Here is a 17,477-nt window from a genome sequence, read left to right as displayed (position 1 = left end):
TCTACAGAAATTTCTCTGGTACGCTAAATCCCGTAGAGGCTAACAGTCTTTATTTATAGTTTCTCGTCGGTGCTGGAGCTCTTAGTCAAGACTCAAACCGATTAGGTGTGGTTCAAAATTCTCTCCACAATTTCCCTAGGTGGCGCCAGACAATCCGTTTAGTTTCAGTGGAATCGACTTCTTTGTGAGACCGTTATCTAAAGGTTCACTTCCCTAGGGGGAAAATACTTTGGCCTCTGTCAACGTAACATATAATTTTGGAGCAATAAAACAAAATAATATTACTAACAAAAAATATAGATATTAAGTCAAATTTTTAAGATTAAATACGAACTTTCTCATTTGTATATTTTTATATCTATCATATATTTTTCCATTGAATGAGCCGAACGAGCCTTATATCTTTCGTTTGGTCAAATTTTATATTACATTACATTGTAATAATGTTATTCTAACTTAAATTTAAACTTCGGTTCTTTCTTTCGGAAACGGTTCTTTCTTTCAATAATATCCACATATATTTATCCTCTCTTCTGGGTTCCTTTTGTTTAATTTCGTTAATTTCGTGGTGAATAGATATTTATCAAATTATTCGTTCATTCATTCCGAGATATTAAGCGAATTTTTGAGCAAATTATTTTCTTCTCTGTTAATGTTGAATTTTAATAGATAGCTATCCGTTGTAAATTTCGTTGCTTTCATCCTCCGACGCAAGTTATATTTTGCGGGCAACTTGATCTCGAGCCCAACGCCATCTTCAGTGTCTTCTCTCAGTTAAGAAAACAATAAAGCCATTACGAACACTTGTTCTCTCACCACTCGTCATTCGTAAGGCCATCACACACAACGAACTTAAGCAGTAAGCAAATCGACCAATCACAATCGAAATTTAAGGAGGCCATTTTAAAACTTACGAAAATAATAGATTGTGATTGGTCAGTTTCTTCACCGCTTACGTCTTACATTTGTGTGTGATGGCCTTTATATTTACGTAATCTTGCCTGAAGTCGCTCACATCGGGGATACGCGCTTTGCGTCGCTTGCGTGATGGAGTGGCGAACGGTGGTGGTGATAGTGCTGGTAGTGAGCCTCTGTTTTTTTATGGTACCGATAAGAGTGGGGCCTGACAAAAATGCCGAGGACATCAAACTGTTCGTCGATTACGTTGCCCGATACAATAAATCTTACCGGCACGATCCGCCCGAATATAATGAGCGATTCGACCGCTTTCAGGTGAACGATAAGTCGATCTATATCTCAAGCCGATTGTAGCGTAATCGCGCGAGGCGCAAGCGTGTGACTGGTTCAAACGATCGCGCGATAACGATACTGCAGTTCCATTATTGCTCTTACTGTTTTGTTCCGTCGTCCATCATCCATGTCGTCGTTATCAGTGTAATACACTGATGCCCAGGCAGTTTTCACATCGCTTATCGAGATAACTAAAGACGCTCCGATTCAAGGTGGATGCAAACGCGTGAGTCATTAGCCCCGCTGGCTAATGTATGACATACCTAATTAACTATCAGGATTACGAACTTGTAGGGATTACGTTCTCCGGTATTGGATATACCGACTTGCGACGTAGCGTAACAGTAATATTACTTTTTCACGTTGTTCCGCGCTTGGGAAGATCTTAATGTAGGTTGCCGAATGCTATTCTACGATCAATTCCGTTGAATTGCTCCTCCGTGTGCGCATCCGATACTGCATATAAATGCAACATTTTTTACGCATTGTGGATTGGAAGAAGGTAAAACTTAATTGCAGAGATCACTACGACATATCGAGAGGATGAACGGCTTTCGGTCGTCGCAAGAAAGCGCGTATTACGGACTGACGGAATTTTCCGACTTATCCGAGGATGAATTCGTGCAACGGACTCTGCTTCCTGACTTATCCTCACGAGGTAAGGTCCGAAGAGCAAAGTGTGACGTAGAATTTTCCAATATAAGATATTGGAATGTTCGTTATGTGGAATATTTAAAAAATCTCAAGCGAAACGTCCTTGAGGAAGACCCTGAGGTTAAATATGAATATAACGCGTTCTAACTTCTCGTTAACCTATCGCTGATATGTTTCGACTATGTTGCCAATTAGGCCAGATGCACAAGGCAGCATCGTATTATCATCGGCACACCAAGAACACGAATAATCGCTCGGAGAGGGAGACAAACGTACCTCCGAAGATAGACTGGCGTGACAAAGGGGTGGTGGGGCCGATTCAAAGTCAAGAGATTTGCGGCGCGTGCTGGGCGTTCAGCACGATCGGGGTGGCCGAATCGATGTACGCCATGAAAAACGGAACTTTGTATCCCTTTAGCGTGCAGGAAGTAGGTCGTTCTATCCCCGGCACGCCTGTACTTCGCTAATGACGCGACCGCCGGAGCAAGGCCGCGTCCTGTGCGAGGCGCGGTACTTTTTGCGTCCGTTGCCTCCGTTTCTTCGTGTCTCTAATCAAGGATTCTCACACGCTCGCGTTAGCTAGCATTCTCGGAGTCAACCGCGCGATGCACTTGCTCCAGCGGTTCCTTCAACCTTCCGATTTTTTGCGATTTTCGTTACTCATGTTAATTCGCCGCCGCTGAATGTTTAATCTCCCCGTGTCACGTGGGGCACGTGGCGTGCACAGATGATCGACTGTATGCCAGGCGACTTTGGCTGCCAAGGTGGTGACATATGCAGTCTGCTGTCGTGGCTACTGACGTCAAAGACCAAAATCATTCCCGAGAGCGCGTACCCTCTCACACGGCGAGACGACCAGTGCAAATTGCTCAAGTAGGTGTGCGAGGTTCGGCGGAGAGATGCTCGTTCGGCGATATAGAGAAACACTCGCGTGCTTACAGACAAGCGCAATCTCACGATCTGACTAACTATTTCAGGCTTTCGGCGAAGACGTCGGGTGTTGGCATAACGGACTTCACATGTGACAGGTAGCTAATTTTCGTTCGCGTATTTTAGTCCCCGGTTTATAGAGAAAAGAAACCAATCCCTTTTTTCTTTTTCTTCATTTCTTCACACACACACACACACACAGTTTCCCTTCGCCAATTCGTAGAACTCGACTCGATATTATGATTGACCAAACCGCCCTTCTTCTTCCAACGATACAGACTAGTGGTACTCAATAGTGGACACGCTTCTCTTTTTGTGCACGTAAACAGCGAATAATGATATCTCTTCGTTCTTGTTGCTGTTTCACGCGTATCAATCACATAAACGCTAAATGAAGCAACATCGGCGGAAACCGCTCATGAAGCCGCTCTCGCTCATTATGCCGTACCGACTGCGTGCGCATCGATTCTCGATCGACTAATCGAGCCTGTTCCAGCTTTGCGGACGCGGAAGATGAACTTCTGGCATTACTCGCCAGTCACGGACCCGTGGCGGCCGCCGTGAACGCCATATCTTGGCAGAATTACTTGGGCGGTGTGATCCAGTATCACTGCGACGGCTCGTTCAGTAGCTTGAATCACGCGGTGCAGATCGTGGGATACGATCTGTCAGCGGGAATACCGCATTACATCGTCAAGAACTCGTGGGGGACGGCCTTCGGCGACAAGGGCTACCTTTATATCTCTATCGGCAGCAACTTATGCGGTAAGATCATTCGTGAAACGGCGATAATTGCGTTAATTGACTTGGCGCATTGCCTGTTTTGGAAGATGAAAAGGAGAGAAATTTCAACACGTGTTATCGCAGGCATAGCCAATCAAATATCGTCGGCTGAGGTCGACTAATCGATGGCGACGGCCTCGTTTGCGTTCCAGCGAGAGGCAAATCGTGCAACCGTGGGACAAACGTGTGTTTGACGGTTTAATGTGAGACCTGTATGTTCAGTATCTCTCTGTAAAGATACAACGCTGCACGCGGAGGTGTTGAAAGACTGCGAATTTAATAATAACACACTTAGGAATAAAAACACTTGGTTAAACGTGTATGCTAATATAATGTCATGTATCCTTCATACTGTTAATTGTCATTTTCCTTCTCGAGCCGTTACTAGCGTTACTCGACCGGCTACTTTGACGTTATTAAGCTTGACGTTAAAACACTCGCCTCGCGTTAAGATTATGCGAATCTACGCCCCTACTTGGACTGCTCGATGCGTTACGGGGATAAGAATCGTCAGTTGCGCTTTTGTGAGATTTGTCGTGGTTAGTACGATGGTTAGAGTACTGGCGTCGAGGTGTTCGGTTCAGGAGCTGCCCGGAGAGTTTGCCGGATTATCTTGACTATCGTCCGCGCTCCAGCCGTTCGAGGCGATCGACAGTTTCGTCTTCATCTGCTTCGTCAGTGACGGGATCATGTGGCGCGGTATCAGGAAGGTCGACAAGTTGAACAGATCCAGAAAGACCTTGTATCGATCACTGCCGATTCGTTGAAATGCATGAAACAAGCGAAGCGTTTGTTGTGTTAAAAATACGTTATTTGCGTAATCAGCTAACGCGGATATCGAAGGCGCGTTCCGCGGAGCATGATTTTCTCTCCCCGTCCCCTACCCCTCTCATTTTTATACAAAACGATACGCTGTTTTGACTTTTGACATTGCAAAGTATTTCTGCGTCATATCATTCGATGATAAGACCCTGTGATAAGCGCGAGGAACGTTACGCCACGAAGACTCGGTTGCATTTGCAACGCTATCTATGCCAATGTCACTTACGAATTACGCTTTTCTTTCGAGTAAAAGTTCGACACGCGCTTACAGTCTTGCGTGACTTAAATACCTTAGCGTCGATTTTAAATATTGATAGCCGGAGGAGCCGCCGGTGCCGAGCTGCTGAGACCCGATCATCCTTTGTACCATGATAACGTGATTATCTAAATAACAGAAAAGATAGATGGATAGAAGTAGAATAACGAAAGAGAATCTCTATTCTCAGCTTCTGCGTCAGTTGCAAACATATGAGATTACGAACGTTGAACGATATGACGCAGATACGCAGGCTGTATAAATCTGTAAATAACTTTTAGCGCGAGCTCGTGTTGCAGCGGTTAATTGTCGCAAGACTGGACAATATAATCTCAGACCCGCAGGTCCGTCCGCAGACGTCCGCGATGAAACGAAGTAGCGGGGTGAGGGGGGGGGGGAGGGCGAGGGGAACAACAACGAAGCGCGACGACGCGTGCAGGGAGGTAGACACGGGAAACGACGACGGGCGAGTCGACAAGTGCTCTCTCACATCTCCACTTCGTGATCAGAGAATCGATGTCCATCAACGCCATGAGGATCTGGTGCGGCTGGCTGAATCGCGGCTCGTCCCGGTACAGGGTGATCATAATCGCTCCCTGAAGAGCGCCGTGCGAAAATCTACGCTCGCCGCGCGACACAAGGGCGTTGTGCAGGGACTCGCTCATGATGGTTTCGAAAACAGCTCGCCTCGAGCTGACGTTGGCCAGCAGGTGCTCCCTGACCTCTGGCTCCGTAGGCGCTTTCTGAAATGTCACAGTGAGTTTCGAATGACCACTGCGTCGTGTCTAGCGACGTAGCGATACGTAGCGATACGCATTTGCTACTCGCACACTCGCGAGCGAATCGACAGGCTCTTGGAAAGTTTAGATTTACGTGTGCGGCTTGCTCCTGCTCGGCCAGCATCGTCTCCACCGAGCGTTTGTACTTTCCCCAGAAGTCAAAGTCGTCGGTCTCGAGGCCCGGCGTTCTGCTCAACCATCTCTGCACCAGACCACTGAGACTGTACTCTTCCTCGGACCGCTTGATCGCCTCGATCGCCGCGGGATCCCTGCCGAAGACCCTCATGTAACTCTGATTATATTTCACCCTGTGCTCCTGCTTCACGCCCAGCTTATTCTCCAGCAGGCGGAATTGCAGCGACTGGAAGCCCGAAGCCGGGCACAGGTAGTCCCGAAACGCCATGAAGTCCAGCGGCGTCATCGTTTCCAGGATCGTCACTTGATCCACCAACAGCTGGAAGTGATAACACTCAGCGTCAGCGAGAGAGAGAGAGAGAGAGAGAGAGAGAGAGAGAGAGTTGCGAGAAACGACGCGACGCTAATTCCACGCCACGTTACTCTCGTCGATTCTCTCGCGCGGTATCTATCGGCGCGCGAAATCTCGCAATCGGGCCCGATTAAGTGAGATTACCGGTTCAATAAGATATAAAGCGCGGTATTGGGCGATCGGGTCGGGAGAACGCAGCGGTACAAAGGTACACGCGCGTAAAACACTCTCATCGATTGTTCAGCCCGACTGCACTCGCATTTCTATGGGTGCCGCCGTGAACAAAGGGTGCGCGAGCACACACACAGGGCGCGGGCGCGGTGCGTTAATATTGCAGCGTGTCGTGGCATTATACAGGATGCACTGGAAAATCCGGCCGAGTACCGCGCGAATAATAGAGCGCGATCGCAGGCGAGCGCGCGGAGATGACTTCTTCCCGGGGCAAATCCTACCGGCGGACGGCCGCTGGGTGGATCGCGCATTTCGTAAATTTTCCACATCGACCACGCTATTCTCTCGTCCGAGAGTGGCTGCACTTTCCACACACACACACACACACACACACACCCTCGCCCCGTCATCGACGGCGGACAAGCGGGACGATGTTGACGACTGGCATTATCTAGATCTGCAAGCGCGCGCTGATCTCATATCAATTGTAATTCCGTAATTTCAAGGCACTCTCGCGATATATCATATTGCCGTGAGTACTCGGAATGCAGCGCGTCGCGGGGAGATGTTTCGTCGAGTCGGAATAAGGGAAGGTGCGACCGCACCTCCGCTCTCTGCGGTATCGAAGTGAGGAACAACGGGTTCGTTACGTAACGTAACTGCGAGTCAGTGGTCGGGTGTCGCGTATCGCCTAAAGGTATTATCTTACTCAGCCGTCAGCGATATTTCTGTGGTTCCCACAAGCCTCTACCTGTCCTGATGACGAGAGACATCGTCTCTCGCCTAAATCGGGAGATAAAAGTGTCGAAGCGCGTCATGTCACGCGTATCCCGCGTATCAACAACCGGGCGATATCGCTATCGATCCGGTTTGTCGCGAGGACGAGGGAAACCGCGGCTGCCGCGTGTCGTGTGAGCTTTTATCTCTTTCTCCTGCTTCACACGCATGCATTTACATTGAGATAAAAATCAATTCGCTTCTCAAGTCACCTTGTCGCGTGACGTGACCAACTGCCGCAACAGGTTAAACCGCGAGAAGTCATTACGTCCCGCTTGGAATTTAGAAGAGACCACACGTGTGTGTGTGTGTGTGCGCGCGTACTTCTAGCCGTGTATTTTTCCACAACTCTTAAGACGATACGAGCCCGCGCCGCGGCTCAAGCAGGGTCCGCAGCTCTGTCTGGTGAGACAGAAAACTTCGATCAGATCGATACCGAAGGGACGGACCACGCGGTCCGTCACGGGCTAATCGGCTTGCGATCAAGGGCCGTTCACCTCTCACATTCATCATCAGTCAGAGGGGAAGACCAAGTTCCTTAACTCTTTCTCTATCTTCTCCTATCTTCGCGAAACGCTTAGCTAATACGGTTCCCGTTTCCCTGGCTACATCTCGCTATTTCGGAGGAGAACCTTTCGAAAAACCCCCGATCCGAGAAACGATCGCTCTCGAGGATAACTACTTTGAGGAAAAGAGAAGAGACGTACTTTCAGAATGAGTACGATGCGATTTAGTCGCTTGAGGATCTCCAATGTTTTCGACTCGTTCAAAACGTGAGAGACCCCGTTATCCCGCTTGGCCGAGTGGTCGTTGGAAGAGCCGTTGCACGTTGCACTGTTTTCGGAGCTGAAGAGCGCCCGGACGGAGTCCAGCTCGAAAATAATCTGTTTGAACCAGAGCTCGTAGGCTGCGACAATCGAAACACATGCGCTCATGTGCAGTTGAACGGAAGTATCCGGTCAGTCTCGCAACATTCGTGTTACTCGCGTTACTTTGTAAGATAATTGTTCGCTCGTCAATTCGCGTGTTAAGGACGGGCTGTCTGTCGATACCTTGGTGGGTGACGATGAAGAGATGCTCGTCGTGAACCTCGTTGCTGTACTCGGCGCTGAGGAGCCTCTGCGCGGACAGGATCTTGTCCAGGCGCAGATACTCTCCGTAAAGCAATCCCGGTCCTGTCATCATCTGCTCCTCGTTCTGACCGTGCTTCTCTCTTTAACGGACGAGATCGCACGTTATCGCTTTTCGTGCTTGCGTACAGTCGCTCGCGTCGCTCGAAAAGAGGTTGGAATTATTTCAGTTGCGAGCACATTGCGAAATCGTCGAGATATTGTCCGGTGTAATCTTGTATCTGCGGCCGTCGCGCGAGGTCGTCTCTGTCGCGTCCGAAGGCGTAGATCAAAATGTTGGGAGTAACGCGTTGGAAATACGTGCGCGCTATGCCAATGCGCGATGTCTCTGATCATACCACAACGTATCATGCGGTGCAACTAATTTATCCGCCGTTCGCCGTTCAACGCCGGTTCAACCGTCGGTACGCAAAGTATCGAGGCTCAAGAATTGGAGGAGATTCAAAAGCGAGCGCGCGTCTCTGATATTAATTCTCTTCGCGACCGCTTCGCAACGGTTTCTTATCGAGAAAATCCCTCCTTCTGAGAAAAATTTCAACTATCCGATTTGAAATTCGACGTTATGTTACTTACGCGATTCCGCCTGATACTGGGCAAGCCATAGCTTGAAACGTACGACTCCTTACTTTGGTGCGAGGAATAAATTGGTAACAGTCCGAGATCTTCAGTGACCCTTTCGCCTAGTACAAATCGAGCGATCGACCGAGTCGTCGATGATCCGTCGGTTGAAGGGTTGAGTTGAAGTTACAGACGGCGCGTGATGGCGGAGGATTCGATCTCGACGGATCGACACGTCGAGATTCTTTGTCGAATCGCAACTCGTGGAACGACTGTACTCGCGTGCGATGACCACACGCGCGACGCGTGCTGCCGAAGAGGTGGATGGCGCGCAACTAAGCCATGATCGGCGGCTGAGGCTGTTAACAACGAGCAGTCTCGTAAATGAACTCTGTTGTGTGCGCGAGCGATCGCAACGAAAAAGTTCGCGGTGTGAACGTGGTTGGTGGTGCAGAAAGGAACGAGGCAAAGGAGAAATGTCCGTCAAGCAGCGTGCGATAAAGAAAATTTTACAATGATGAAACAAATTAACAAGAGAAAACCGGTACAGAATGAAACGCGTGCTAGACGTGCGACTTTTGCGCACGTCTAGCGAGACTAATAATTCGTAGATAGAGAGAAACGGGACAAGATAAGGTCTTCTCACAGCCGCCATTTTCGAGCCAGAGAATCACTGTGTTGGTGGTACTATGTACGTATTATGGTTTAATTGGATGAGTGAACAGAGTAAACATCAATCAATAACAGTTTAAGATGTAATCAGAAGTAATCAAAACATAATTTAAACACTGGTATTCCAAAATATCAGTGAGAATTTTCAGAAGAAAAACAATTACAATGCCGGCTTGTAGTGCCAGAAATTGCAAAACACGAAAATAATTTTTGACATGACGGTATGTGGTTAATCAGCTGAGCCACGGTCACCGCCACTTTCGAGCCAAACCGTCTGAAGTGGATGAGAAGACCTTATCTTGTCTCATTCCTCTATCTACGGACTTTGAGCGGGACAATCCGCCCGAGAACATCCAGATGGACAATCGAAAGAATTGGTACAAAGAATGGTACAAAATAGTCGGACAAAACAGCAGGACAACGGTAAAGTCTCTTAAAATAGAGACCGAACCATTGTCTTCGTAAACCAGATGGTTCTTTTCCATTGGCTCCCGTCGATTAAGTCGCCTAACGACGAACCAGAAATTGATAGCTTCGGCAATTCTATTCCTCATCATAGGTGACTTTTGTGATATCGAAGAGTCGTGACAATGCCGTGATAACGTGTGCGACATGTTTGGATCACGCACGTGCGTACGTGATCATTCAGACACGCGAAACGGCACGTGGTTCACACGTCGATTCGCGCCTTTGTCTCCGAGCAGCTGATGATCTTAAGTCTCGACGACACCGTCTCTGAGACGGAGCCGTAATGCTAGCGCCTTGTAAATTATCGCTAGAATAAAGTATTCTAGATCGCAACGACTTCATCCGGAACAAACTTTTCCTTAAAAAAAAAATGTACCAAAATCATCGAGTAAATTTACAAAATTCCTAGGATCCTTAGGATCCTTAGGATCCAGATCTGCTAGGTCTGCTTGTGAAAACAAGCAGACGTCGTGAGATTTTGGTTAAAAGCAAGTTTAAAATATAGATAAAAACAAAGCGAGAGATAATAGACAACAGATGTGATAAACGAGAAAAGCGTTGCAAAGCGGCACGTTGAACTCAGTTTCGAAGTTTTAATTTGAGTTACAAAATCACAAAAAGTCGGAGAAAGTGAAGCGAGAGTAAGTGGAAGCAATAAACGTGCATGTTGCCTTTATAAGAGAATATTTTGTCAACTCTAACGAGCACACACAAAAAAAAATATATATATATATGTATATAAATAGTATTTGTGATCATGAATTATAATATCTTTATAAAATATATTGAAACTCTCTTATATTTATGAAAATTATGTGTATAATGCGTTATATCAACAAAGAGTACATTTTAATTAAGGTAATAATTAATTGTAGATGTCTCTCTTTCGCCTTCAAGTTATTACCAACCGATGACAGATTCGTCGCGAACCTGTGGTCGATCAAGAAAATTTCTGCCAGTTTTCATTAAAATTGTTCATTGCGATGGTAGATGTCGTATCGTGTACATTTCATTTCTTTTAGAATCAGTGTTAAATGCAATTAAAAAGAAGTGTTGATAAACAAGACAAACTTGAGATTAAATTTATTCCAGATTTTACTCGTCAAATTCTTCCGCTTTATCGAAAGAATATCTCCTACGTAATAACGATAATTCCTGGTATAATTGCATACGACATTAATTATATTAACAACGTAACAGACACATAGATGTGAGTGTGAGTGATGAGAGAGTGTCGTGTTGTACTTTTATTCTTTTCTAATAGAAAACTCATCTGAGCAGCTGAGGTGAGTTGTAGCAATAACAGTTAATGAAAATGGCAGCAGCTAGTAGTAGTAGAGATCGTGGAATTAGTATAAATTTAACTCGTTTTTCGATAAATTTTCTCGGAACGTCGTTAGATGACGCCAGGCAACTTGTTAACTGTGTTTCAACGGGTCTAATGAGTCTGCGATTACTTCAAAATGTAGTTTGAAAATCTCCGCTATGAGCCACCACCGTTTATAATGAAGAATCGAGCTTGTGGTGCGACTCAACAATAAACCAGACAGAATATTTTTTTATTTTCAGACGGTAGGCTTTCAGACGATGGTCGCACGAATATTGTTCTTTCCAAATAGTATCATTCAACGTCAACATAAAAGACATTTATTTTCGAATTTTCGACTAAATGAGGTAGTCTTTTGTATTTTTAATTAATACAAACCAACGATTTTTCTGTTTTCAAATAACATGGCTAGTACAAGATGATCTTTTATTTATAATTGATACATCTTAACAACGGGTCAGATAAAATTCTATTCTGCAATTGTGCGATCAAAGACAGCGGATCGAGTAAACATTTATTTTTACATATTAATGAGGAATAAAGATAGATAGCTCTCGACGATAATTGATTAATCAATTAATTAATGTTTCAATTACTGATGAAGTAAATTAATTAAATTCTCCTGATAAATTAAACAATTAAGAAATAAAAATAACGAGGGAGAACAGGTCTCGGGGCGATTCAAATAAATTATGTATTTATACGTAATTGCAAAATGTGTGCAGAAAATTTATCGATAGAACTTGTGGTTTTTAATTGTACATACACAAAGTGTCGACATGACAATTAATAGAATATAAAAATATTGGAAAAATATACCAATATATATATATATATATAATATTGGAAATATATAATAGTGAAAAGGAGGAAGAAATAAAACGTTGGTTTTTTTTCTCCCTCGCGTTACACACATTTTTATTTCCACTATAGAAATGCAACATCCGTTACAGATGTAGGTACGTCGATCCATTTTTACTAAGTTGAATGCACGGATGTTGGATACGATTGGCGATAATAAGATTCGCGATAATTTTACAGACAGACACACATACACAGGTGTATACGCGCATAGTCACCGAATTAGTAATTTTTATCGTAACAGATACGCGACAATATATCGTGTAACATAGATTAGCAATTAGCACCCCTATTTCGTTGTCACCCCTTTATTCGTTTATATCCCCCGTTAAAACGGTGCAGCCCGCCGTTATTTCCAAAGTAATTTCTCAGTCGAATAAACCGCAGACGAGATTACCGGTGCGCGCGATGACGCGTTATAAAATCGCGCGGCGCATAATAATACGGGCCGTTCGTTATCAACCAACCCGTCTCGTAACGCGCCGTTACCTGTAAAATAATAATTATAACATCATGCCCTGCGCGCGGGATAAGATCATTCCGCGGGAATTTTGAGCGCACGGCTTCCGACACGGTGCAACTCGTCGAGAGACTCCCCCGAAGGAACAATTCCCGGGGGAAAGGGGGGACTCGATGTTTCCGGAAATATCGATGACACGCTGCACGAAATAGAAGATCACTGTTCGATAAAAATATTCGTCGAACGTCGTACATCGAAATCCACTCGCGAGCTTTGATAATCAGCCACCGGACACGTGACTTCCCGGAAGTATACGCTGATAAGCCGCGTATCACGCCGATTAAGACCTCTTCCCTTCGTTTCTCTAATGATGCTGCAATGCTGGCGGCATTATCCTCAAGATATATCACGTGCCTGCCCGTGGCAAGTCGCTTGATCGAGACAGCCGAGGTATCTTCGATTATACAGGACGCTCTTTTACGTAATAGTATTTGCCTCGTCGAAGTGTTTTATCGTAATTATACGCGCGAGTACAAAGCAGAAGGAGCAGAAGAAGAAGAAAATGAGAAGTACCACGCCGTATGCTCGCGTGTACCGAGTTTTGTATTTCCGCTAATTTCCGATGCCCCGTCTAACAATGGACTCGTCAGATTGCACTTGGCGTCGCGTAAAAACCCCGCGAAGTCGCATCGACGCTCGCACGGAAGTCCGAGCGAGCGTGCGCGATTTAATTGCCACTCATGGGGACTCATCGTCATCGTCGCCACGGTGGTTGTTGCGGGAGTTCAAACAATGTATCGGAGAACGATAATACCGGGGAAGCCGCAATCTTTTGCGTAATCATCGACATTGAACTGCACTTCGCGTCGCGTCGCGTCGCGTCGCGTCGCGTCGCGTCTCATTCCGCTTCACATTTTCTGCCTCTTCTTCTCCTTTGTTTTCCTCCCCACCGTCCTCGTCGAATTCTCTCCGCGCGCGGTTTCGCGACGCACGATAGTAGGTCTCGGCTGCAATTTGCACGAATTAATACCTCGTATCCACCGCCGGTTTTCCTGCTTAGCGCTCGTTATTACATTTTCTCCCGAGGAACGGATGGAGGTCTGCCCGTCGCGCGTAACAGTTTCCTGACAGGTAGCGGCCGTGTTGCGCTGCAGGAGGCACGGCACGGCATGCACGGGACAAAATTTTCCGCGAGGAAGGGAGAAGAAAGACAGAACGAATGTGCGAATAGCTCGCTTTCGGGATAAATGCGGCGCCGATGTAATGGCGCTGTTTACGTTTCGGGATTATACGCGGTACGTCGAAAACGAGCGCGCGCGCGCGTGTCGGCGTATCGGAAAGAAGAGAGACAGATAAAAATAAAACGTCGTTGGAGAATGATGGGCGTATGCGAAAGGAATGAACGTTAAGATCGAACGCACGCGCGCGCGCGTTCAATTATGATTCAAGGGCGGAAAAATGCCGACTCGTTCTCCGCACGACAACGTTGCTACACTCGCTCAATGATTCATTTCTTTCTTCTCGCTTTTTTCTCCTTCCCGAGGGAATGTTTGCGTAATCTTCGGAGTTCCTTCAGACGGAGTCCGTTCTGTCGCAATCGACGTAAAATGAAGATAATGCGGGCGTTGATTGCTCGCTCGCAGTTGCCGTTACGGCGGCATTTCGCTCGACAATGTTTCGCGGATCGCGAGCTGGAGAAGGTATCCTGCGCGTTCCTTTTCCTCGCGATCCCACGTTCGCTACGTCTCGACTCGCAAGCGTCTCTCCCTCTCCAGCGGCGGGTGTTCCGTGAAAACTGACAGAGCGCGATAAGCAGGATGCACCGAGTCGAAATTTGGGTGCCGCCTCAACCCTTGCAAGTCCCCTCGAGAATCGAAGAATCGACAAAGAATCCGCGAACGTAACGCGTCGCTGTGCAAGCTGTTGCACCGCCTTGATGCTACGTGATGCATGCGATATTACTCGCCGCCATGTTCGTTTCCCATGTTGTTTAAGAGAGAGAGAGAGAGGGGGAGAGGGAGAGGGAGGGAGAGAGAGAGAGAGAGAGAGAGAGAGAGAATTTTGTATATTTCAGAATTATCCCGATTATCTCGATATTCCTCTCGCGTTTAACATGTATCCCCATTCCGATAAACAATACATTTGGTTGCGCGATTTATCAAACTACAGACAGAGAGCACGCAGAGAACAAGTGAATGTTACATAATTCAATAGCAATTAACGGGTAAATATTTAATCAATTAATGCGGGGCTGGGTCAAACAATACATTTATTTGATCAGCCTGAAATCTCGGCGCGCGCTCGCTCGAAACGAGAGCGGCTCCGCGAAATCGCGTTTCGCTCGTCGCGCGATACGTAGATGCGCCTCTATGCGAGACCTCGCGCCAGCGAATTTTGTTTACGCGCCGTCGTATTTCCTATCCCAATTGCGCTCGTAATCGGCCAAGCGCGAAGGATCGATGCCCGCTATCGCGTCCCGCGCTATTGATCTACACCTCCCGATAAAATTCGCATTCGCATCGCTCGTGGTCTCTCCCCGCCTCCCCCCTCCCTCCCCTCACCCCTGTCGTCTCTCTTCGCCGGGCTACCGCGCGGCCGAAACTTTTAAATCACGGACGGTATTAACGAATATCCATAAATTCACGTATCGCAAGACATTCGGACGTCTAATGCGCGCCCGATGACATTTGTATCGGATTCTTCCTTGCTGCTCGATTTCCCCGCGCTCTTCGAGTCGCGGCTTCTCGCGGCGTCGCCACGCGAGGAGCTCGCCCAGTCTCGCCGCGCCGGGGCGAGTCACCGAAAGGTCGTATCCGAATTTCTTTCGTCGATTCCTCCTGGGATGCGTTCGAGATTATTCTCGCGTGCGAGGAGGCGATGCAGCGGTTTAGCTGACCTAACCCAAAGTTACGATGCGGAATGATCGACTGGCGGGAAAGAGATCGAGGGAAGCCTAAGATTGTTGGAAACGCGTAGAAAGCGCGTGCCGTTCTAGCGCACGGAGGATCGGCTGAGGACGCTGCGCGAGAAAGTTGCTTAAGAACTTTAAGAAGAAAAGTAAAGTAAAGTAAAAGATGAAGCGGAGGACGCTCTGATCGCGCGTCGCGATGTGACCGGGCGGTACGTCGAGACATTGGTCGCACGTACGTCCTGTACGCATGGTTCGCACGCGTCGTGATACACACGAGCGCGCACATCTGACGCCACTGCGGAAGCACGTGAGAAGTCGGTTAATGAGATACCATTCACCGCGATTATTCGTCTTATCCCACTAATATTCTCCGGCGGAGCGCGCGCGTGCGAACGTTCGCGCTGGAATCTGGGCTCGCCTTGAGACGCGATCGCAATCGGATCACTCGCTCCGGTGTTCGTGTGTAACAACGCACTTGAGTCTCAAAATATTATTATTATTATTATTATCATCACGGCAGTCATTCGCAATCGATCGTCATACTAGCATAGTTATTTCAGTCGATCGGCCGGATCCGCCGAATGATATGATATCTTCCCAGGGAGCAACCGCCGTGCCGTCGCGTCGCCGTCGCGTCGCGCGAAATCACGTAAAATCCGGGATTCATGTGCGATCGCACATGGGGAATGAAAAAAAAACACGCTCTCGCTGACGGACGCGGCTGTCTTCCGGCGAAATTTGCATATTTCGCGGGTCGCTCGATCCTTCCGTTATATACAGCGCCGGCGCGATCGGCGAATCGTCAATAATGCGCAGGATAATTATTTATTCATGTATAGAGTCGCGCGGCACCGCGCGGCACCGTAAATATTACATTTCCTCGCGGCAACTATTCCCGCGCAATAAATGGCGTGTCTCGATCACTTGATAAATTGTGTTTGCGATGTTCCCTAACAGTGTCATAATTAACGTCATGCCAATTTACACGCAAACAATTATTACGGCGGCGCGCAACAGCCGAGGATGTACGTCTGCTTGTCCAACGTTGCATACCGGGCCGCTGCGCACCCGCGCAAATATCGCGCGACAGATGCAGAAGGTGCGTGTAATGTATACAGTATGTATATTTAGCCGCGACTCTCATTTTCTGAGGAGAGCCTGGAGAGCGTCCCCGGCGTCTTCCTCGGCTCTCGGCCCTGAACGGGACGGGTTTTTGTTCGTTTGACTTCTTTTTCAAATGCCACATACGTGCCTCTCCTATTTTTAGGCTCGCCCTCGGATGTGCTCCAAAAACAGGCACGAGGATCCTTCTCTTCCTACTCTCTCCTTATCCCCCCTCAGCCCTTTTTCTCCCAAACGGACAGGTAGGACTCGGCGTTGCGTATTTCTCTCTCGTGTTGTATCGTCTGGCTTGGAGCCTTCTTAGAGACGTGTGTCTCTCTGACTGCATAGTTATTATAAATTACATCTATTTTCTCTCTCTCTCTCTCTCTTTTTTTCTCTTTCTCGCTGCTACGAGAAGCAAAATGGCTCTCTGTAATCGCTTTCTGAAGCAGTTTTTCGTATATTTGACGCAAGTTTCTGTTATTAAAAACAGCCGAGAAACATCTCAAACCTATAATATCATAAGTATTTAATATTTTACTGCGACTTTTCTTCAATATTTCGTTTCAATATTACGCAGGCAGAAGCCTATATATTATACGTTAACGCGGTACAGCTCTGAAATCTTCGCTGTTTATGATTCCCCGCCGTTTTTCCTCCGGGTCCAGAAAACTGAAGGTAAGCTGTACTTGGAGGTCGAAGAAGCCTCTCAGTAATTACTGGATTCTCATTTTAAAAGTGTCGTTCTTTGTATATGCTCGAAGGTAAGTACGTAATGCTGCGGAACAGCGACGTCGATAACGAGTATCCCGTCTATGATAGCGCGTAGTGTTGTATGAATAAACGACGTGTGAAACGATTGTTCTTGACGTTGTAATAGAAACGAGACGATAGAGAGGGAGAAAGAGAGAGAGAGAGAGAGAGAGAGAGAGAGAGAGAGAGAAGAGCAGAGAAAGAAGAAGAATAAGAAGGAGGGAGAGAGAGTTGTATCACGTCACGTAACAGTCGCCGGCAATAGCTGCGCGATAGCGAAGAAATTTAAAGAAGCGCATTTTGTCACGTATCGATAAGAAAAT

At 47.0% G+C, this 17,477-nt stretch overlaps 2 protein-coding genes across 2 annotated transcripts; one reads left to right on the top strand and one right to left on the bottom strand.

Annotated features, from left to right (window-relative positions):
* Window positions 1-973: 973 nt before the first annotated feature.
* Window positions 974-3,938, top strand: LOC105183495 (cathepsin O). Its single transcript, XM_011141685.3, has 7 exons — window positions 974-1,233; window positions 1,771-1,909; window positions 2,101-2,333; window positions 2,633-2,778; window positions 2,883-2,933; window positions 3,332-3,600; window positions 3,703-3,938. The coding sequence occupies exons 1-7, from the start codon at window positions 1,048-1,050 to the stop codon at window positions 3,738-3,740; spliced, it is 1,062 nt and encodes a 353-aa protein (XP_011139987.1). The 5' UTR covers window positions 974-1,047; the 3' UTR covers window positions 3,741-3,938.
* vermilion (Tryptophan 2,3-dioxygenase vermilion) lies at window positions 3,930-8,912 on the bottom strand. The gene is made up of 7 exons (XM_011141683.3): window positions 8,614-8,912; window positions 7,963-8,123; window positions 7,618-7,817; window positions 5,570-5,929; window positions 5,187-5,439; window positions 4,731-4,824; window positions 3,930-4,370 (listed from the first exon to the last, which is right to left on the bottom strand). The coding sequence occupies exons 1-7, from the start codon at window positions 8,640-8,642 to the stop codon at window positions 4,199-4,201; spliced, it is 1,269 nt and encodes a 422-aa protein (XP_011139985.1). The 5' UTR covers window positions 8,643-8,912; the 3' UTR covers window positions 3,930-4,198.
* Between the last annotated feature and the right edge of the window lie 8,565 nt (window positions 8,913-17,477).

This window comes from Harpegnathos saltator, unplaced genomic scaffold, assembly GCF_003227715.2.
Source record: "Harpegnathos saltator strain DR-91 unplaced genomic scaffold, Hsal_v8.6 scaffold539, whole genome shotgun sequence".
Classification (NCBI taxonomy): domain Eukaryota; kingdom Metazoa; phylum Arthropoda; class Insecta; order Hymenoptera; family Formicidae; genus Harpegnathos; species Harpegnathos saltator.
The sequence above is the reverse complement of the archived record's forward strand: the minus strand, read 5'-3'. Positions and strand labels throughout refer to the sequence as shown.